Source organism: Batrachochytrium dendrobatidis, assembly GCF_000203795.2.
Source record: "Batrachochytrium dendrobatidis JAM81 unplaced genomic scaffold BATDEscaffold_8, whole genome shotgun sequence".
Taxonomy (NCBI): domain Eukaryota; kingdom Fungi; phylum Chytridiomycota; class Chytridiomycetes; order Rhizophydiales; genus Batrachochytrium; species Batrachochytrium dendrobatidis.
In genome coordinates this window covers 1186464-1208501 of record NW_006281106.1, presented here as the reverse complement: position 1 = coordinate 1208501, position 22038 = coordinate 1186464, and the positions used below count along the sequence as shown (strand labels likewise).

General features: G+C 41.3%; 10 protein-coding genes across 10 annotated transcripts; 5 read left to right on the top strand and 5 right to left on the bottom strand.

Moving 5' to 3' along the window:
- Nucleotides 1-53: 53 nt before the first annotated feature.
- On the top strand, nucleotides 54-607 carry BATDEDRAFT_89687 (uncharacterized protein; the record flags this gene model as incomplete). Its single annotated transcript, XM_006680161.1, has 2 exons — nucleotides 54-330; nucleotides 444-607. The coding sequence occupies 2 exons, from the start codon at nucleotides 54-56 to the stop codon at nucleotides 605-607; spliced, it is 441 nt and encodes a 146-aa protein (XP_006680224.1).
- Nucleotides 608-726: 119 nt separating this feature from the next.
- On the top strand, nucleotides 727-2009 carry BATDEDRAFT_89688 (uncharacterized protein; the record flags this gene model as incomplete). Its single annotated transcript, XM_006680160.1, has 3 exons — nucleotides 727-1131; nucleotides 1373-1861; nucleotides 1938-2009. The coding sequence occupies 3 exons, from the start codon at nucleotides 727-729 to the stop codon at nucleotides 2007-2009; spliced, it is 966 nt and encodes a 321-aa protein (XP_006680223.1).
- A 272-nt stretch (nucleotides 2010-2281) lies between these two features.
- Nucleotides 2282-3652, top strand: BATDEDRAFT_26068 (uncharacterized protein; the record flags this gene model as incomplete). Its single annotated transcript, XM_006679878.1, has 2 exons — nucleotides 2282-2544; nucleotides 2644-3652. The coding sequence occupies 2 exons, from the start codon at nucleotides 2282-2284 to the stop codon at nucleotides 3650-3652; spliced, it is 1272 nt and encodes a 423-aa protein (XP_006679941.1).
- Nucleotides 3653-4273: 621 nt separating this feature from the next.
- BATDEDRAFT_89690 (uncharacterized protein) lies at nucleotides 4274-6943 on the top strand (the record flags this gene model as incomplete). Its single annotated transcript, XM_006680159.1, has 1 exon — nucleotides 4274-6943. The coding sequence occupies one exon, from the start codon at nucleotides 4274-4276 to the stop codon at nucleotides 6941-6943; it is 2670 nt and encodes an 889-aa protein (XP_006680222.1).
- A 562-nt stretch (nucleotides 6944-7505) lies between these two features.
- BATDEDRAFT_89681 (uncharacterized protein) lies at nucleotides 7506-10537 on the top strand (the record flags this gene model as incomplete). The annotated part of the gene is made up of 5 exons (XM_006680158.1): nucleotides 7506-7513; nucleotides 7590-7813; nucleotides 8000-8363; nucleotides 8600-9335; nucleotides 9437-10537. The coding sequence occupies 5 exons, from the start codon at nucleotides 7506-7508 to the stop codon at nucleotides 10415-10417; spliced, it is 2313 nt and encodes a 770-aa protein (XP_006680221.1). The 3' UTR covers nucleotides 10418-10537.
- A 68-nt stretch (nucleotides 10538-10605) lies between these two features.
- BATDEDRAFT_89680 (uncharacterized protein) lies at nucleotides 10606-11139 on the bottom strand. Its single transcript, XM_006680047.1, has one exon. It carries the CDS (start codon nucleotides 11104-11106, stop codon nucleotides 10639-10641), a length of 468 nt encoding a protein of 155 aa, XP_006680110.1. The 5' UTR covers nucleotides 11107-11139; the 3' UTR covers nucleotides 10606-10638.
- A 428-nt stretch (nucleotides 11140-11567) lies between these two features.
- BATDEDRAFT_37159 (mitochondrial 54S ribosomal protein RML2) lies at nucleotides 11568-12875 on the bottom strand. Its single transcript, XM_006679969.1, has one exon. It carries the CDS (start codon nucleotides 12827-12829, stop codon nucleotides 11585-11587), a length of 1245 nt encoding a protein of 414 aa, XP_006680032.1. The 5' UTR covers nucleotides 12830-12875; the 3' UTR covers nucleotides 11568-11584.
- A 438-nt stretch (nucleotides 12876-13313) lies between these two features.
- BATDEDRAFT_26063 (uncharacterized protein) lies at nucleotides 13314-13898 on the bottom strand (the record flags this gene model as incomplete). The annotated part of the gene is made up of 1 exon (XM_006679877.1): nucleotides 13314-13898. One exon carries the CDS (start codon nucleotides 13896-13898, stop codon nucleotides 13314-13316), a length of 585 nt encoding a protein of 194 aa, XP_006679940.1.
- A 588-nt stretch (nucleotides 13899-14486) lies between these two features.
- BATDEDRAFT_89678 (arginase) lies at nucleotides 14487-15741 on the bottom strand. Its single transcript, XM_006680046.1, has 2 exons — nucleotides 15328-15741; nucleotides 14487-15213 (listed from the first exon to the last, which is right to left on the bottom strand). The coding sequence occupies exons 1-2, from the start codon at nucleotides 15667-15669 to the stop codon at nucleotides 14683-14685; spliced, it is 873 nt and encodes a 290-aa protein (XP_006680109.1). The 5' UTR covers nucleotides 15670-15741; the 3' UTR covers nucleotides 14487-14682.
- Nucleotides 15742-16442: 701 nt separating this feature from the next.
- On the bottom strand, nucleotides 16443-21591 carry BATDEDRAFT_35482 (uncharacterized protein; the record flags this gene model as incomplete). The annotated part of the gene is made up of 3 exons (XM_006679952.1): nucleotides 16443-20244; nucleotides 20331-20565; nucleotides 21334-21591. The coding sequence occupies 3 exons, from the start codon at nucleotides 21589-21591 to the stop codon at nucleotides 16658-16660; spliced, it is 4080 nt and encodes a 1359-aa protein (XP_006680015.1). The 3' UTR covers nucleotides 16443-16657.
- Between the last annotated feature and the right edge of the window lie 447 nt (nucleotides 21592-22038).

Genomic DNA, 22038 nt, shown 5'->3' with positions numbered 1-22038 from the left:
AAATAGTGACTGCAAGATAAAGTGCTCCATTTTACCAATACGACTGTAGCAAGATGAGTACACTGCCGCAGCATCGACATCAGGCAGACCTGATAAAAAAGGAACAGCAGAGAATAAGACGGGCTGCTCAACAGCATCCACCACAGAGCACAATCTCACACTCTGGCTCAACTACCTTGCGACCTATTGGAGTGTCACCTCAAGCGAATGCATCGGGCTCTGAACCTACTGCACAATCACTCGATGGGTTGAGCAAGGCACCTCAGCTGTCCGAGATTGCTAAGCGATATTCTAAATTGCCTCGGTCGTCTCGGATTGGACTGAGTATAGGTAACCCAATCATGCTACTGTTGCTAAACCAAGCCAAAATAGACATTTAATCCTGTATGCCATGGCTGTAAACACTTGTTTGCTTTATGTCTGGAACTGTGGTGCATCACTAGGGCTTTTGGGGATCTCACTACTGGGAATCTATCTAACGGATCCATCTGAAGTAGAACTTCCCAAACCTTCTACACCTACTGTTTCTACTATAGTAAAAAAGGATCAATTCATCGAGAGTCTTGAAGCCGAACTCGAGGCAGTTGAACCAAGACTATCAAAATAAAATATTCATGATCAGCATATCAGATGGCCATTTATCTGATACCTGTGGGCGTTGAACCAATGCCGTCAAAAATTGACAAACTTTTAGTCCGCTTTTTTATATTTCAATACTCAATTAGCATGACAGACATATCCAAACTCTTGACTGAATATACTCCCAGACTCAAGGAAGTTCTTGCAGAGGCAGACCTAGAAGTCCTTTCCATTCGAAAGTTACGAACCCAAGCTGAAAGCGAACTCAAGGTTGATTTGACCGAATACAAAAATGCATTTCAAGAGCTGGTTATGAGTCTAACCCAAGACGTCAGTTGTAATGCTTCAAGCAAGGAAAACAATACGCAGGTCGATACTATGGATGAATCACTTGACAACTCCAAAACTGATACTGATGACGATAAAACCGATGATGATGCGATTGTGGAAATTAAAAGCAATATTAAATCTAGACGAAATATCCGACAACATTTGTTCGGAACCAGTAATTCTCTTGCTCAACTTTTGGGCACAACCGATCCTATTTCTCGAGTAAGTTGATTTTATAGTTACAATTTTCATATTCAATTCAGAATCCTTTTTTACCCACACCCTGATCGGGATATTGCCATCTTGTTGAACTGCTTTATGACATGCATCCATCTTTTCGAATCCTTTGCATGTTATCATTCGACCCTTACCTACTCCATGTGAATTCACAAAAAATTGACTTTGTACAATCTCGACACAACTACTAAATAACTGACTCGAATGTGTACAACAATATGATTAGATAGACCTTAATAAACAACTATGGCACTATATCAAAGAACACAATCTTCAAGACCCAATCGACAGGCGATTCATTTTGTGTGATGAAAAGCTAAAGGCGGTGATGAAATCAAAACGAGTCAACATGTTTAGCATGAACAAGAAACTTTCGAATCACCTATACAGTGATTACCAATTCATGCACAAAAAAGCAAGCTTGCAAGAACAACCCGTGGTTGAGCCCAAACCACCTAAAAGAAAGCGAGGATCAGATAGATTAAAATTAGCAGCAGAACTGAGCCCACTCAATGAACCACGTATACTGAGTCCTGAATTTGCAAGCATTGTTGGTGTAAGTGAGCTTTCTCGAGCACAGGCTCTTAAAGAGATTTGGCTATATATCAAGGACAAAAAACTGCAAGATCCATTGAATAAGCGAATGATTATTTGCGATGAAAAGTTTAAAAACATGTTCAAAGTAGATCAATTGGATATGTATCAAATGAACAGGGTAAGTGTTTTTACCTGGATAACATGTAGCTGAAATGGATAACAGTAATGGCTGAATCCATAACAATGTATTTTAGGGACTTGGAGGGCATATGGTCAGAAAGGAAGAATATTCAAAGCAACCCATTTCGGAATCGCACGTTGATTAAATAGACACAGTTGGAACTAAACAAGTTTGGATTTGAATTGAAATAAAAGTTCTTTATGGCCTAGTTCAGTTATGTTGGGTTCCAGATGAAACTCGATAGAATTCATGTGGATAAATGTAACGCGTTGAGACAGCAATCGAGACGTGCGATTGATTTTGAATATCAATGCAGAGAACAGTCTCACAAACAGTATGGAACCCAACTGCTGCTGTGTCAATGACAACGTCTGCATGGATATGCAAACTAGTTCAACAGTGTTGGATTGGGATATCATGTCTGATGAAACCGATTTGTTTCCCGATTTACTCCCCGACTTGTTTCCTGATGAGCTCAACTTGATGGATTGCAAGTCCTTACAGCCATGTGCTAATACTACCATTTCACCTACTCTGTCTGTGATGCTCATTCCAGTTACTCCACCTACCAAAACCCTTTTGGTAAAACATATTTTCAGTATTCTTGAATCTATCCAAAGTGTGATGGGCAGAAACCATATTCCTGCCTTGCAGCTTGTTTGTCGCTATAAATCCACAACGTAACTCACTTGATTCAAACAGTACAGTTTAAATATATTGCCATCAAAGCTAATCCAATTCAACTACTGACGTTAAACTATATTTGACATGCATGACAGGTTTGACTCGTTTACGGGTAAAAACTCGGTAGATTCAGCTAATCCTAAATACAAACTCATTAAACGTATCGGCAGATCCATCTCCACCTTTGATGCCATCGTATCCATTCTCAAATGCATTCATTCACTTTTATTCACCCAGAGTCGTTGCACAAAACGAGATATATACTATCGCAATATTCACCAGTTTCGTACCCAGAAACAAGTGGATGAAATTGTGGAAGATTTGGCTTGCTCATTTGGTATTTCCCGCGATCAGTTGATGATTGTTGCCGCCTCAAAAGGAGTCGTATATGGCCGGCTGTGGATTCATACAAGCAAGGGAGATATTCTTGACTGTTGTAGCAATACTACGTCTGGCACTTTGATTCCAAATGCAGATACAATCATTGGGTTTACAGTTGGCGATGGTGTCACAACGGTATTGGTGGTGGAAAAAGACGCTGTATTCTTTTCCATGCTACAATATGGGTTCTGGCACACGCACCCACACATTATTCTCATTACTGGTCGTGGGTTTCCTGATATGGCTACAAGGAGACTTGTCTGCATGCTCAGCCAGTCGCGCATGTATCGAATAAACCCAAGAACTATGTCAGATTTTGAAGTCGAGTTTGGCAGATCAACCGAGATTGAGCTGGGTCAAGTTTTAACGACTACAGAATCGGATTTGATGGTGTTAGTTCTTGTTGATGGTGATCCATCTGGATTCGAAATCTATTGTACATATAAATTTGGATCAAAGTCGATGGCTTACAACACGCTTCTTGCATGTCCATCCTCTATATGGGTTGGTATCCATCCAACCTCTTGGATGCTGACCATTGATGCCGACAGCTTAATTCCACTCACGCCACACGACAGATGCAAGGTATACCGACTTTTGGATCGTAACCATATTCGATCTTGCAAAGAATACCAGCGGCAGTTGTCTCGAATGGTGTTTATGAACTGCAAGTGTGAGATCCAGGAATTTTCAGGTGTATGGGTTTGCGAAGGGCTTGAATAGCAAGTACCGATAGTGTTCAAGATCAAATTCCGAAGTTGGATCATTGTTAATACGCATTAAATTTTTACTTGCAAGTGATGCACATACAAATCAGTCATTGCTTACTAAATATAAACCATCCTTGCAAAGAGTACCTTTTTACTATCAATAAATAGTAGTAAAGCGTTGGAGTTTGTATTTAAATTGGATGATTTGTCAAGTAGTGGCAATTCACTTGGTCAGCGACCATAGTAAGAATACCAGCATACACGCTGTCGCTCATTTATTCACGTTGATGCATTTTCAAAATCTTGCCAACTTCTACTTATTACAGTGCCGAGTAAGTTGTCAAGTCACCAAGTGCTTCTTGCCACATTTACACCCATATTGATCTAGTAGAAACCTCAATATTGATTGAATCAGGATTTTTAAAGACTAAAGCTAGTGTATACGCGGACCGAGATAAGCAGATATACGTTTCTTTAATCCTAACCTGTACTTGACCACACAAATCTCGCGAATACTCGACTGCAAGCATCTATATCTGCTAAAGTGCAGCCAGAAAAGTTTGGCATTTAGAACCAAGCTTATTCGACCCAAAATAGAATACATAATAGCACTTTGAAAGGCTTTTCATCAACCATGCCACAGCTGCAACGCAACTCGGCCCAGCTGGCATTGCAAACTCCAGAAATATTAACACACATATTGGCATTTACAGACGACCCATTTATTTTTTCAAAAACTGACCGTTCAACATTGACCATATCACGAAATAGCAATTGGATCATCAAGTGGGTATACAACCATCCTGACCAGGTCCTCAAATGGGGACAAGATTTTATACAAGGATACACACCACCCGTATTCAAACTCGACTGGGTGGTTGCCGTTGAAAGCATGAGAAAGCCTGTAGGACTAGGAAAAGTCGCGAAGCTATTTGTGAAAGGCGGCAGTCGAATGTGTGGAAAAGTGTGCGCTGCTGCGTTTGATATTCCCTGCAAAACTCTTAATGGAAAATTTATTTTCAATCTCAACAATGAAACCATTAAAGTAGAGGGTGATGCTGCCTTGGGTGCGACCTGGAGAGCAAAAATAGTCAACAACTCGAGCTTGATTCAGCAATTCACTTGTCTTCAACAAACCCTTTGGATCGTGTGTGCCTATCTTGGTGCTGTAGAAGTTCTTGAGCAAATATTCAATCTTCAAACCCGATCCTCAACTCCAACCTCTTTGACTTTATTCAAAAACTTTCAAATAGCGACTTCATTGGATTTACTCAAACCAACTGCGTTTGCTGCAGTTCAGTATATAAAATCCCCAAATCCATCGTTTTTGAAATCCATCGTGTCGCTGATTCCTGCACCAACTGAAACTTTAAAAGACTTGCATTATTTTTCCATGCGGGTGGGCCATGTTCCAAACGTTCAATGTCTTATTGAGCAATTCAAATATCAACTTGACTCGCATGTTGTACATCTTCTCAATTACGCTCAACAAAACAAAAACATCGCATTGATTGATTACATTCTTACGTGCAAGATCATTTCAGAGGATGTGGCAGAAGCTGTTGAAAGTTGGAGACACGCATTGGCAATTCAAAACAATGGAGATAACACTGAATCGATCGAACAAATTATTCAGTTGCTAAGTACACGAATGCATAAATGTATTACTACAATTCAGTCTGGAGCCGTGCCGGGATTACCAATGGCTACCACTGGAAGCACACATACTGACTCTAGCCTAAAAACAACGACTTATCAGCGTATAGAAGTTCTTTCTGCGCATTGGAAAGCTTTGCTTGAAATTGCTTGTGCCAAGGGACATATACTTCTTGTGCAGGGATTGCTCAAAATGGCACTGGATCCAGAGATTGCACTTTACAGACTTGAAATCACGGTAAAAATGATTGCAGTGGCATTGAACGGTGAATATGAAAATATTGTGGATGCGTTGGTGGATAGTATTCCTAGAGGATATGGCATGTCGCGACGGGTTAGTGCATTGAGTTCATTGATGACGGCTCAAAATGGAACTACAGGTGGAACTAAACTAGCCGTGAATGCCATCAATAACAATAGTCTTGTCACGACACTAGGAATTCAGTCAGCTTTCGACAAGGCTGGGTTAGAATTGTTGGGAAATCTACCACTTGGTCGGACTGAGCGTCGCCAGGAACTCATGTTTAGATACTGTAGTTTTTCTGATCTCAAACTATTTCAAGCCATTTTTCCCAGCTACTATATTTCGGAATTTTCAACGTGGGTCGAATCGGTCAAGGTCCACCGGATTGAAATGATTACATTTTTGTTATCGTCAGGGTTTTCTGGCAGTAAATCAGATGCATCTGCAAAAAAACAGTCATTACAAGACACTCAGAATTTGAAAGTAGGCGAACCAGCTAAAGCGGTTGAGCGTGTCACGCCTTTTTACATTCGCAACGATTGCATTTGGGCAGCATTTCAGTCGGGATTGATCGAGATTGCTCAGGTATTGCAATCAGCCGGCGGAAATCTTGGATGGATGGAAGAGCTATCCCAAGAGAATCAACAACCATCATTGGAGACTCAAGAATATTCACAGCATATAGGCTCTACGTCTCGATATCCCTCCACAACGCCAAAACGAACCATGCCTGCTTCTGCTTTGGCCGTGTTTTCAGCATATGGAGGGCAGACTGATACAATGGATCCAAGAGCTATAGCGGCCATGTCTAAATGTGGAGATATATCAGCACCAGGAACACCAAGTATTCGAGACCTTCTCAAAGCAAGTGACGAACACTTGTCAAGCATGACAGGTTTAGATCGTCTTGCAGCCGCGCTGGCTACTGCATCTTCAAGCTCGATTGGAAGCATATCTGCTCGCACTTCATCAACTTGCTCGTCGCGCGATGGTGGGTTTTCATCAAAGCGAAGCTCATTGCTGCTCAAAACCATGCATAATGCACCTATTTCTGGAACTGAGGATCTGACATGGAATGCATACTTGGCAGGAAACGCTGATGAATCAAACTATGCGCTATCATGGATGGAGCCACGAACTATAGCACCATCTCCTCTGTATAACCTGTTGAGTAATAGTAGCGGAGGGCTAGGATTACGAGCAGCGCTTGCTGCAACACGCAATGGACACGAAAGAAAATCTACTGGGGGTGTGTATGCAGGAGGACGATCTGGAAGTATGACCACAGGTGGAGGTAGTATTGAAGGCAGTATAAACGGATCAGTGAATTTCAATGGTAATACAATGGCAGATGCTGTGGATGCATACACAGTCTATGCAGCTCTGGGAGGAGAGCTCTACTAAAAAGTTTAAATTGACCAATATAAAGTTTTTATAAGAAATAAACTATAAACAGGAGTTTGACTATATTTAAAGAATTATTGAATGGTTTCAAGTACAAGGTTTGAGTTTTTTCATTGCAATTACAGTTATACTCATAAAATGGAATACGAATAAGGGTATCAAGGTGCATAAACAGTCAATTTTATGAAATGATTGTCAGTTTACTGGATAATCTTGTTTTTTTTGTGGTAATCCAAATAGAAACAACAATTGCATTAGCGAGATATACAATCTTGATTTTCTGAATTAGAACGTGTCCAAGATCTGAGTTTAACAACAACAGAATTCAAACTTGTTAATCGTAACAACGCATGAATACCAAAAAAGAAGAAATCTGACTCAAAACTACAGTTTGTATTTTATAAAGGTTCAAGAATACCAATTTGCAGTACAAAAACTCGAGTCATTTCTATTCTGAAGCAATCTGCAATACAAAAGTTTCATTTTACGTGAATACGGCTGTAACTGCAACTCACCATCAGTATTGTTGGTGAAGAGCATACACTATCAACTACTATTAGCCATGGCCAAGTGAGTGTATGTGATGACCACTGCTATCAATTCTACAGATATTGGGAATATACTCACCATGATTGCCATGGTTCAGTGCTCCTGTCCAAGACTTTATTCCTTCAAGCAACAGCAGTGGTAGAACGTTTGCTCCGACTATACGTAGGTCTTCATCCAGTCATAGTCTTCATGCCACCACTGGGTCTTTATCTGTAACTACTCAGAGACGACAGTCTAGCAACATTCATCAACCACGGCCTGTATCTGAGATGAATGCCAACCATTCCATGACTAACCCCGACTACAGTCAACGGCAGAAGAGTATGTTCATGTTACTATTTGGTAACAGTTTCCCTGTATACACAATCTATTATTGATATGCTTTCAGGATTACTGCGTATCCCAAGTGGATTCACTCGACTGGAATATCTAATCTGTACTTGTACAAGCATCAGATAGTAAGATTCGCATGATTAACCTATAATGATTAATATTCTATCAATATAGGATCTTCCAAATCTGGTCGCAACAGGACCAACAGGCGATCACAGAATGTCATCGAAGTCAGCTCATCTCCCAGCACTGCAGATACTGCATCTAATGAGTTGGATCGAGATGCCATCTCAGCTACTGGCGAGCCTAGTTCTTATCTTGTAGACAAAAGCTTGGCTGATCAGCCATTGGTACCAAATAAACGAGGCCAGGTATCGCTTAACCATCTCATCAACTTTTCATTTCCACCAAGACAACAGACAATACAAACAGTGTTGGGAGGCTCGTCATCGCCTTTGGGTGACAGTTCTACTGCCGCTAGACGCAGGAAAAAGGAATATATCGAGCCGTTCAACAAGCAACGGTTCGTGAATGCAAAGTAAGTTTTGCTTGTGATTTATTTACAGCCGTAACACTTGTTGGAAGTTGACTTGAATAGACACTCCATCCATTATATGATACATACAAATCAAACTATTACTTTGAATTAAAATCACTCCTTTCCTCATTCTTGACATAACCATGCATTGTACGATCATCAGATTCAGATTTTGAATTTATAAATACTTGTTTTGTTGACCACTTTGACAAACTGTATGAATTTTTGTTTAATAGCTTTCGATTTATCTTGACGCCCGACAACAACTATCAGGCACCACTTTCTGATCCTGATATTATTATTGAATGGGAAGATATTGATCAGGTTGTTTTACTTTCGTCTGCATTGGAAAACTCGTCAATTTGTCCAATATGCCTTTCTATACCAGCCGCTCCCAGAGTCGCCAAATGTGGCCATGTTTTTTGCTGGCCATGCATCAGACACTACTTGGTGCTAGGAGAAAAGGCATGGCGCAAGTGTCCTATTTGCTATGATTCAGTCTATGCACCCGATCTAAAAAGTGTTTGCTTTGTTGAAGGCGGAGATGCAATCTCACGTCGTTTTGGTCACAGCAGTCCATTGGGGTGTGCTGGTAAAACTGTGACGTTTACCTTGATGAAGAGAATGATAGGATCAACTATTGCGTTGCCGAGACATGCGTTTTCAAAATGGAATAACCGTGCAGCTCCACCTTGTGTCATGACTCGGATTCAATCCATGATTACAAAAGATGATGAACATGTAAACAGCCCTACTGATTCTACTGCTTCAATTACAAAAAACCAGGATGCGATGTTGTTTGGACGAATGATGGTATCTACTCCAGAATATATGCTACACGTTGCACAGCAAGACAGAGATATGTTGGCTCAGCTGCTCAAAGAGCACATTGAGCTGACAACTAAATTTAAGGGTACTCCTGGTATAGACTCTGAACGTCCGTTTTTAGACTCGTGTATAATGGATATCGAGGTAAAGTGCAATTGAGATGCGAACCTTGTGCTCATACTCTTGAAATACCAGCACTATTTGTAACCCGTATATCTAATTTATGATTGTATACAATAATCTAGAAAATCATTGCTGGAGGTGGTACTATTCGTGCAACCCCACAACCCCGAGGAAAACAACAGCCATTCATGGCTCGGTATCAAACTTCTGTATCTACACAGCAGCATCGGCCTCACCAAAGTGATCGTATCTCAAAAACAGAAAAGATATTGCCCACACCCAATACTCGTGCATCTACCACGTCACCAGTTCATTCCCAAACCAGCCAAGCGCCATATATGTACTTTTATCAATCTGCAGATGGTCAGCTAGCCTTTCTTCATCCATTAGATGTCAGGATTCTCAAGAGTGCATATGGCGAATATGAGCTTTTTCCTGACACGCTTACACTCAAACTCATCTCAGCACAGGAATCTACCATGACTACAGATCTACGCAAGCGGTGCAAATATCTCTGTCACTTGCCTTTATCCTGCGATGTTACATTTTGTCAAGTAGAGTTGGATGGAGTAGTTGAAGCAAGTGTGCTTGAACAATTTTCAAAGGAAATTGCAAGTCGGGCGGCAAGATTAACCAAGCATATTCAAGAAGCTGAGAAAGCATCTCAGATGATTGCTAATGCTTCAGGTACTGATTACAACACGACTGGAGTTTACCATTCCAACTCTGGTGGTGCTTCCAACCTGCAAGACTCGGCATGGCTGCAGCAGTCATTTGGTGGTGCTGAAGTTGTTGGTGGTTCTCAATCCGCAGATGGTAGTGATCGGAACATGGGTTCATTGTCACGGCCTTTGAATGGGGGATCATTTGCAGATATGGCGGCAGTTTCTTCTGCAAGACGAGCGACAGACACGCCATCATCGTGGTTGCCAGGAGATGATTGGGGCGTGGATGATCGACACGGATGGGCTGACAATCTAGAATCCCAATTGATGGATACACATATTGGTGAATCAAGCATCACTAGTGGAGGCAATCGGAGCAAGCGGGGAGGTAAAAAATCGGTTTTATTGGTTAGTAATGGTGGTGCGAGATCGAGATAGACGCAACTGTTGAAAATCTGTTTGTTCGCTATTAGTTTATATTTACAACTTCTTTTTATACTCGCTCTTGCTCAGATAGTATTTAGGATTTATTTAGAATAAATCCAACATTAATGTAGATTGTGTTTTGATATCTTGATGTAGAATTGATTTAAATCTCGACACTTGCAACTGAGGTCTAAGCAACCGTTTATTATTGCAATCCAATCTCTCCAAAACAATCAATGCAATGGCCAAACAGACTTCCAAGTCTCATGGAGGCCATCCTTGCCCATCTGCCTCTCCACAACCAAAACTCGAACAACAGCCTTTAGATCCAGTCCGCCATGTATATGAGGGAATGTAGCTGCTATCGTAGCATCTTTGACACCCATTCCAGCATCCATACAACCTTTTTGAACAGAAGGAGCCAATTCCCAACGAAGAGAATCTCCAGATAATTGAACTAGATTCACCTCAAGAAGGATCACTTGAGACAATGTTGAAAAAAATCGATCAACAGTTGGAAGTGCTTGAGCCTGAGTTGAAAGGTGAATGAAACCATCATTCAAGTCCAATGCAGTGCCATTCCATTTAGTGCTGATAGAACTGGATTCAGCGATTATAGGAATCATATCTTTGATACCATTGTACTCTTCAAATGTCAGGATCTTGTAGGAAACTGTTGGTCTTGTTGCTGGTTCTGCCATGTTTTATGGCTGGTAACAGTGAGGATGAAATGAGAAATTCTTGGCAACACTGGATGCTTTGCAAACATCAATTTGAATGGCTGGATTATTTATCGTTCATTTCTCCTGCAATATGGTGACAATCTGGCTTGCTCTTGTTCCAACACAACAGTTTCAATACTTGATCTATAGTCTGCACACTAGCTTGAAACAATTGTAAAGGTTTGCGATTGAATTCATGTCACGATACAACAGTCTATTCAATGTATTGAATGTTTTTAAAACAATAAAAGTGAATGATTGAACTATAAATATTCCCATTCCTTGTCTTGAGCTGTAAACAATTTGTAAACAAGTTTTTGTATTCATGTGGAAAAGCATAGTTTGGACGGTTTAATACTGACAGATTCAACATGTATAGGGCAAGCAGTTATATTCAATCTGCCGACTGTATCCAAATCTATACCACTCATACGTTTGTTCATGTGGTATTCAGAGTTTATTTCTTGGCCTTCCATTTGGGAGTTACCACAAACCATCGCTTCCTGCGTACAGTCTTGTACCCCTTTGTCTTCCATCCCCATGGACTACGAGGTGCTTTGTTTCCTTTACTCTTGTGACCACCACCGTGAGGATGCTTGTGTGCACTCATGGCAATACCACGGACTGCTGGTCGCCATCCCTTACGTCTGCGAGCACCTGCTTTACCCCAGTTGCGATGCATGTGAAGTTCATTACCAACAACTCCGATCGTGGCACAAACATCGGCAGGAATCAATCTAACTTCCCCACTGGACAAACGCACCTGCGCGTATTGAACGGGCTGTGGAAGATCATCGTTGGAATTGGCAACAGTTGATGAAAGCGTGGCGATTGGAGTAGAGATTAGCTGGCCAGAAGTACCGGCTGATCGACATAGCTGGGCAGGACCATTTGAATGCAGACCAATGCAGTGAATCAGTGTACCTACAGGAATATCCTTGAGATGTAGACAATTTCCAGGCTGGATAAGCTCAGACTTGGAAATAGACGGAACATTGGGGTCAGTGGATACAGGAATACCAGATCGATATGAATATAGAATCTGGCCAGGATCAACACCAGCAGGACGAATAATGTAACTGAATTCGTTGGTAGAAAGATGCCGCAGTAGGCACAGTTCAGCAGATCGGTTAGGATCGTATTCCAAACGAACAACTTCAAAACTTCCAGGAACGTTTCGGTTAAAGTCGACCTGTCGCACTCGTTTCTTGTGACCACCACCTCGATGACGGACTGTAATTCTGCCAGTGTTATTGCGACCTCCAGTAGATCGTTTGCCATAAGACAGACGCCAAACACATGAGCCTTTATGTAGATGAAAACGAGTGGCATGACGACGGTTAGTAGAGCCTGGAGAGACTGACTTGTAGATTTTCATCTTGCCAACAACTCGCCAGAACTTGTTTTCCATGACAGGAAAAGTCTGTTCAGGAATAGGTTTTCCTTCGGCCTTGAGCTGCTTAATCCAGATCTTACGCTTGGTATAAGCCTTTGTGGGGTTTTTACGAAATGTTTTATGACGAACTTGATTCAATGACCATGCATGATTGCTGATATTGTCGATCGACCTGAGTAATCCTGCAGTCGTCCTGTGGTGATGATGCCAAAGTGCTGCTGCTGGCTGTTGCAAATCTGTTGTTGAGCAATAGGACAAGACTCTTTTTCCAGCAGCAGAAAGAGACAATGCACCTTTACAAATCATTATTTTTAGTTCCAACTGTATTCTACTTGGTCAATCCACTACAATCTGATCTTCATCAGGAAAGAAAATCGCTCATGTTTTGCATTCAAACCCATTCAGATCCACGTGACTTGATAGAATTGTCAATCTTGTAATCAAGTATACTAAAATTGGTAAGCATTCACCAAGATATTCATAAAATAAAAACAATCGAATATTCACATTACTGTTTCACTCGGTCTCAAACTCTCCTTTTATTCAAGCCAAATATCGAGTAATTGGCATGTATAGCCGCATGATTGATTGTGCAATCTTGTTTTCTTGAACTGGATACTAAATATCTGAGATTTTAAAACGACAGATATTAACATTAAAATGATCGAGCTCAATATGTAGAGATTGTACAATATATGAACGTATCAAATGAAGAGAAAGGGGCAATCAGTTCAAGATCATAGTTTATTCTATAGTGAAATAGAAATTGTCTGCAAAATAGTATTTCATTTTACATGAACATGTTCTTGAATTGTGAAAACTTGCTTGGCTTCGGAGGCTTGAGCTTTTTTATTGTTTCCTTTATGTCCTTTACATTCTGTTTTGCAGTCTTGCAAACTTTTTTCAGCTCAATCATTTCTTCTTTCATCTCTTTTGTAAGCGCCGACATTCGGTTTTTATGGGATTCAAACGAGTGGTGAGATGTTTCGGAAGGCATAGGCCCGCCAAACAAACGTGTCTTTTGGTTCATGAGTAGTACCTTTTGATTTAGATATTTCTCGCACTCAACCTTCATGGTATGCTTGGCAACCTTTAAATCTTCTTCCAATTCCTCGATGCTCTTTTCCGTTGATTCCTCACTTTTTAAATCTTCACGAGGTTCTCCATCTCCATCCACAAATCCAAAATTCGTATATCCTCCGTGACCTGACTGATTTCCATCGCTTGAGTCGGAATCACCCACTTTCTTTTCAAAGTCTTTGCCAGGACTACGTTTTGACAAGTGTTGTGACAGAGTTGTCGTATCATGTAAAATGACTGCTGCATTGACAGTTGCAGCCAAAGTCAACACGGTTAGAAATGCTGTAAACCTCATCAAACCTGATTAAATCTAAACTGGTGATAAAAGCAATGAATACTCTGTATTTGATAAAGTTTGAACAAGACTGCTCTGTTCATTTATATCAAATACAGAGTATGTTAACGAGTGGAATTGTGTTCAATAAGGGTTAGAATACTGCTTGATATGTTACAGAACACACATGCTTGTGTTTGTGGTGACGATATCCAATACGCCCTTTAATGGAATAGGACTGGACACCTGGATAGTGGTATGTATTGTAGGGCTTTTTGTACTTGTAGGGTTTTTGAAATAATCATTGCCATATTGGAGTAAAATGAAGCATTATTTCCTCATGGCTGGCATAGAAACAACAACTGCATGACTGATTGTGTAATCTTGTTTTCTTGAACTGGATACTAAATATCTGAGATTTTAAAACTACAAATGAGCTCAACATTAAAATGATCGAGTTCAATATGTGGAGATTGTACAATATATGAATGTATTAAATGCAGAGAAAGGGGCAATCAGTTCAAGATCATAGTTTATTCTAGTGTTTCATTTTGTATGAATACAGTCGTAAAAACACCTGAAACCAAATAATAGAATACACTAGCAGTTGTGAAAAAAGCTCAGCATGCAAGTATATTTATTGATTGTCAACAAGTACGCCAAGACATTATCATGTTAGATTGAAATCAGTGATGAGATGAATAGTAGGCAAAATGATAAATAACCATAAAAGATGGTCAAGGCTTGAAATAGAGATAATTAAATGTCATTTCTAATCGAGTTTCAAGGTTTCGGACTCCAAAATCTAAAGGAGAGTTTCACCAAAAGCAGAGCGGACCAAGGAGCATCCCACTTGCACAGTCTGAGTAAGCAAAGCGTGGTCGCTACATAGAGTAGGGTTGACTTCCATAATATCCATCGAGACAAGACATCCAGTTTCGAATATAGACTCGCAGATAAAGTGACCTTCACGGAACGAAAGGCCGCCACGAACAGGAGTGCCAGTGGCAGGAGCAACACTGGGATCAAGAGCGTCGACATCAAAGCTGAGATGAATAGGGTTGCTGCGTCCAAGGTAATCATAGGCCATTTCCATGATCTTTCCAATACCATACTTGTCTACCTCGTGCATAGAGAAGGCCTTGATGCCATACTCTTTGAGAATACGTTTTTCTCCCTGATCAACATCACGCAAGCCAATGTAAACAAGGCGTGATGGTTTAATGCAGGGTTTGAGCCAGGAAAAGGCAGAAACCTTTTGACCAATGCCCATCAAGAAAGAAACTGGACATCCATGAAGATTTCCAGAGTCACTCGTTTCAGGAGTGTTGATGTCCTAAACATGTAGTCAATTATAAGCATGTGGTTACATCAAAGATTGGGTTAGCACAAGACTGGAATAGTGGCTGAATAAAATATCAATTCTCTGTTGTGAATGTATTCTACTTACAGCATGAGCATCAACCCAAATAACGCCCAGATTGTCATACACTGCAGCAGATCCAGAAACGGTGCCCATTCCAAGCGAATGATCACCTCCAAGAGTCAAGGCGATCTTTCCAGTAGAGCAAACATCCTTCACCTGGTGGTGGACAATCTCGGTGACCTTGGAAACATAGGTGATGTTCTTAAGCAGACCATGCGAAACTTCAGTTGCAGGACAATGAGCATCGAAATTAGGCAACGGTACTTGATCACCCTCAACAGTCCATCCAAGAGATCTCAGTTGCTTGCCGATGCCAGCCTCGAGCAGCTGGTTAGGACCATGCTCAACACCGCCTCTGGGCTGCATGTTGAAATTTCAGATCATTGCCAGTCGCAAACAAAAAATGCCAAGAATTTAATAATAAAATTTCAATTTAATGTGCATGACGGTAAGTATACAAGTCTCGGTTTGATCATCCAGCCATACCATCAGTATGCAACTAGCTGAATTACAAAACAACAAAAAAATGCAAATTCATCTTGCCTGACCGCCAGAGAAGGGAGCGAGAACCAGACTGACAGTGTGGGTTTTAGTAAAAAGTTGATCAGGAAGTGAAGCCATAATAATTGATAAGTTTGGACATTCGATCGGGTTTTAATTTATATGCAAAACCACTTGCATCACATGATCCACTGCGGATGATTCTAACATTCCGAGACCTAAAAGGACGCCGAGTTAGTTGGTCGTGTGTTTCTGTCATTGATTTATCTGCATCATCACAAGATCAATCTCAGCTGTGTTTTCATAAAATATTTTTATGTTTCACAGCAACCATTCTGCTCCATGATAAACAATTAGACATCATTTGACCTTTGCATTATAGACTGGCGTTTTCAATTTTCAAGCAACATCCATTGCATAATGCATGCAACTATAGTTTTGATTCGGATTTTTGGGGGTCATGCATTGTATGATCACCAATTTAAAACTAAATATGAGCCTGTTTCCAGGTCCGTACAAACTTTTATGCTCTAGAAACTCAGATACGTTCCAGCTCAAAACAGTGATCGCACCTTCAACAATGCAACAGTTGTTTCCATGCTGACCAAGAGACCAGTCAGCTACAGTTTAGGACACATCATTTCAGGAAACTATTTATTATGCATCGATTCCTTTTCTAGTGTTCCATTTTACGTGAATACGACTAAATATACTCCATTATAAAAACATGGATCAAAAAGTCCTTTTTATAAGAAATGGTAGAATAGCTACAAGTAACTGGATGATTGGAAAAATAAGACTAAAAAGATATGAAAATAAAAACTAGACAAGTTGCTGCTTCTCCTTCCATTTCTCAAGCTAGTCGATTGGATCCACTGACGCTGCCAGAATTGCTTCCAGCATCAATGGAGCTCTTGACTGCGGGAGCTCGGCTATTTGGAGGAAGATGCGATGCACGGGATGCAATCATTTGACGAGCATGTATGGCACGAGTGCGACGAATAGAGTTGACATCGACCACTTGAAGGGTTGTAAAATCAATACGTTTGGAACGGCCTGTTCGGAACGCATTGACAACTGACACAGTTCGGACAAGATCACGAACAGTCAGCCATTGTGATGAGGATGATGTTGGTGCAGTGGATGCAGATTGAGTAGCGGAATGTTCCGCTGTGTGTTTGTCCAAGAAATACGATCCTTGCTTACCATCTGCCCCTGCAGAATCTGCAGTTGTAGAATCAATCTTGGAACCTCCCATTCCAGGTGACAAGAAAGCTGAAGCTGTATTGAAGGTTGAATCCAAAGGTGGTGAGCGCATGCTAACGCCGCTTGGCGTTGCTGAAGTGGCAGGAAGATGAAGCGACCCAAACGTAGAAGAAAGTTCGGGTGGTGCAGTAGAAGTAAAATGATACTTTCCAGAAGACATGGCGCGGACACGGCTGCCCGCTGGTGCTGTAAAGTGACCAACAACGCGAAGTTGTATACGAGTCTTTTTAATGGCCGAATTCCATAATTGGCGACTGTTGTTGCGCTCAGTCACCGAGTTCAAATGATCAGAGTCTCCAATAGCAAGAGCACCAAACTCCTCCTTTTCTTCACCATGAATCTTTACGGGTATATCCGCTCCAGTAACAATAAGCTTTTCGGTATAGCTGTCCTTGTCGGAAGCCGGCATGATAGCACCAGCAGTACCGTCAGGTCTAAAACCGTCCAAGCTGGGTTTGGTAACCGTGACAGTGACAGGAGTATCGACAATAGAACCATCGACGCCACGACCAGTTTTCTTGGGCTGAGTAGGATACAAGAATTTTGGAAGTGGGAAATCAGGAAGACAACGGACTAAAAATCCAACAATAAGACTTCCCGAACCAACTAAAAGAGAAATTCCCCAGCCAACGCCGGTCAAGCCATTCGGACTAGTTTTGAAAATGACACCAACAAATTGAATGATGATGGCCTGCAAGAAGATGGTGAGGGCGAGAATACCGAGAAACATTTTGTTTGCGAAAAAGCCTCTAAAGATGTTTTTTTCAGCGCTTGTAATAGAGCGGCAATTGATTTCGTTGAATACTTGACAGAATACATACGAGTTGAAGATGATCGAGGCGGTGGTAATATCAACACCAGTTTCCTTGATGGCCTCAATTTCATCGATAGAGCCAGTATGAGTTCCCCACCATTTAGGTCCACAAAAGAAAAGCACCAAGCAAACCGCAATCTGATAAACGCCCTGACCAACAATCATTTTAAACATGTCTGGAGAAATAATGGATTCGGATCGATTAGATGGCTTACGGTTCAACAGGTCGGGCGAAGGTGGATCAGTGGCAAGAGCAAGAGCAGCAAAAGTGTCCATAATTAAATTAATCCACAAAAGTTGGACTGCACTGAGAACCGACACCACAGTTTTTGGTCCAGAAACAGTGGTATAGAACGAAGTAATAATAGTAAGCAAAACGGCAGAAACGTTGACAGTAAGCTGGAATTGCAAAAACTTGCGAATGGAATCGTATACACATCGACCCCAGATGACAGCCTTGACCAGTGAAGCAAAGTTGTCGTCCATGAGCACAATGTCGGAAGCCTCCTTGGCAACCTCAGTACCAGCAATGCCCATGGAAAATCCAACATCGGCTGCTGCAAGAGCAGGTGCATCATTGGTACCGTCACCAGTAACAGCAACCGTTTCGCCAAGACGCTTAAGATTGTTGACAAGAATTTGCTTGTCGAGAGGTGAACTACGAGCCAAAACTTGCAAGCGAGGGAGAACATCGTTCATTTCGGCTTCAGTGAGCATACGGAACTTGGGACCTTCCATAGAAAGACCGTCGGCAGTCAGAATACCGCAACCACGAGCAATAGCACGCGCAGTCTGAATGTTATCTCCGGTAACCATGCGAACAACAATGCCGGCAGACTGGCAGGAAGCAACAGCAGCTGGAACTTCGGGACGAAGAGGATCTTGAATACCGAAAATACCAATAAGAATCAAATTACTGTCATCGGGAATACTCTGTTCCTGCTCCTCGGCTTGATCACCACTTGGAATCAAATCAGACTTGCCATTGGCCGTGGTCCTGTCATCTATTTGCAAAGGACGAATGGCAGCACCAATGGTACGTAGAGCATTGGAGGCATAAGAGCTAATAAGTTCCGTATAATGAGCACGGTCTTGTTCAGTCAAAGGCTGGACCTTGCCATTAGCATCTACATAACGATCACAGAGTCCTAAAACAATTTCTGATGCACCTTTAATGCAAACCCAGTCCTTGGTTGTAGCATCTGAAGATGACATTTCGTTAGGAGCAAGTCCAAGCTGATTTTCAAGGTCCGAATTGACGGGAATACGCATCACGCAAGACATGCGTTTACGATCGGAGCTAAAAGGCTGAATCGCGACAAGCTTGGCAGTATCTCTGTCCTTTTGATATTCAAATCCAAGAAGTCGAGTAAACTCGAGCAATGCAACTTCTGTCTTGGATCCGTTAAAGCACAAAACACCTTCCTTGTCTTTGGACTCGCTGGCAGTAGAGTTGACATTAAGAGACATGGCAATGAATCCAAGCAGTTTTTCAACTGCCCCAACCGTCACGTTGGAAAAAATGCTCTTTTTTAATGTTTCTGGAATATCGGCATGTTTAAAATCAACCTGGAGCATCACACCTTCGACAACCGTCATTCTGTTCATAGTAAGCGTACCAGTTTTGTCAGAGCAAATCGTTGTGGCATTACCCATAGTTTCGCACGCAGCCAAATGACGCACTAAATTATTATCCTTAAGCATACAGAGCGTAGCATGAGCCAGAGAAATGGTGACAGCCAAAGGAAGACCTTCAGGTACAGCAACAACAACAATTGTAATGGCCAAAATCAAAAGTGCAACAATATCCTGCGATATTTGGAACGAGTCTTTTCCAGCAGGAGGAGAAGCCACAAAGTATGATATCAATAGAACGACAGTCATGCCAAATGCAGCAATTACACCAAACTTTGCAATCATGTCAGCAATACGACCAAGTTTTTCTTGCAAAGGTGTAGCTTCCGGCTCTACTTCCAAAGCTAGTAGAGATCGACCATTAAGCGAGTTGATTCCCGTGGCAACGACAATCATACGACCTACACCATTAACCACTTTGGTGCCAGAGAGCAAAAATGGATCACGAGCCAAATCCTTGTTGACCGAGTTGGGCTCACCAGTAAGTGTACTTTCATCGGTCTTTACTTGAAATCCTTCAACCAAAACACCGTCGGCAACAACAATGTCACCCGTCTCAATCATTACAATATCACCAACCAAAATATCTTCGGTTGGAACAAAAATAGTCTCGCCATCTCGAACAACCTTGGTTTCAGAAAGTGATTTGGAGAAATCAGAGAGTTGACGAAATTGATTTTGTTTTCGGTAGTCACTAATGGACCCAACCAAAACGACAATCAGCACTATTGAGAGTTTATAAAAGTAGTGTATCAGAATCAAATATTTCACATGGAAAGAAAATCATCCAACAAGTCAAACTTGAACTCACCAGCAACTACAATTGCAGCACCATCAATCAAACCGAGATTATCGCGCTTTCCAATGGGAGCAAATCTAAATTTGTAGATGCCAATAGCCATTTCGACAAAGGCAGCAACGCAGAGAACAATCAGTGTCTTGTCTTGCAAAGCATCCCACATGAATTGGAAAATGTTTTTAGATGCTGGCTCGGGAAGTGAATTGGTGCCATAAAAGTCTAAACGATCTTGATGTAAAGACGAATCCTAGAATAAATAAATTAGTATGTGATCTATATCATTGCAATCTAAAGGAATCCAAGCCAAGGTGGAATATTCCACTTGGTATATTACAGCCTTATTCACGTAAAACGGAATGTTAAATAGGGGTATCAAAGTACATGATGAACCGCCAGTCTCATGGTGGGCGTTTGAAAGGATTGAAAGTGCCCATTTCTATAAAGCAGAGAATAAGCATTGCTTATTCTAAAGCAAATAGGGCAGTCAATGCGAGGCCTCTATCAAGTACAGTTGTAACATTTAAATGGTGGATTGATCGAGTAGTCATCCAATGTGCAGTGAATCTCGTGGATAGCCAAGCACCGAATTTCAAACAGTTGAAGGGTGGATTTCGACACCTGACGAATTGGATGTCGATAAAGAATCGCCATATCCAAGCATCAAGCAAATACTCCAAGCAACAGTTGAAAACCAAGGACTTGTGCGATGACTGAAAACTGGGTCAAACCAGTACACAACACAGTAAATGGCATTCAGGTTTGAAATCCACATGTAGCACAACAGCTACATTCAGCTGAATGCCATCACTAGTAATGCTCATCATCGACTTACTAGTCAGCAATAAGAATTTGGTGAATAACTGGGCACCAAAACCTCACGCGACCTTAAAATAGTACTTGACTATCGAGTCAAAATAACCGATAGGCTAACCGCACTCTTGTGTAATGCTGCAGATATCCTACAATAACCATGTGTATGGATACAATGAATTAAGTCAAGCATGCTACAACATACTTTTGCAAGTCCGTTTTTGAGATCCGTTTGCAGTGATTTTGCAAGACCTGCAGCTTTGCCCCATTCTAAGTAGAGTTCTGGGTTTTTTGGGTCAAGCAAGTCTAGCATACGCTCTGGAGTGACTGAAAATGTTGAAATGGCTTTAGAAGCATCAGGGGTTGATAGAGGTTCAGAGCTGTTCGCCATGCCTGACACAACAAGCTCGGTAGAGCCGTCATTGTGCTTCATATTGTCACGCTCGTTGTTGGTAGAAGCCATGGCAAACAAGATATAGTGATCCGTTAAAAGAGCAAGAGATTATACTAGCAGAAATATGTACCAAGCTTGCTAACGGTTGGGAGTGGTGTCTTGACAGGTGGAAGACGACTATTTATAAGAGTCAAGTACAGTGCCAAGCTCGTCTTGTTAAAATATTGACTGCTGAGCTCAAAATACAAAATGCAAATCCCATTAAAGTAGGTTAGTCAAGTGACTCGGTTAAATCCGCCATAGATACTACCATAGATACTGCTGCATATCAACATCATGCAGTTGCATTCATGCAGCGAAACACATCTTGAAATAACGATTAATTGCATTTGAATAGCTATGAAACAAGCCAGACTTACTAGAGTATTCAGTATACTGTCTGGATCCTTTCAGGTAGATGAATTGACCAAAATAAATGAAACTGCTAGTTAATTGTATAAAACAAATAGACTACTT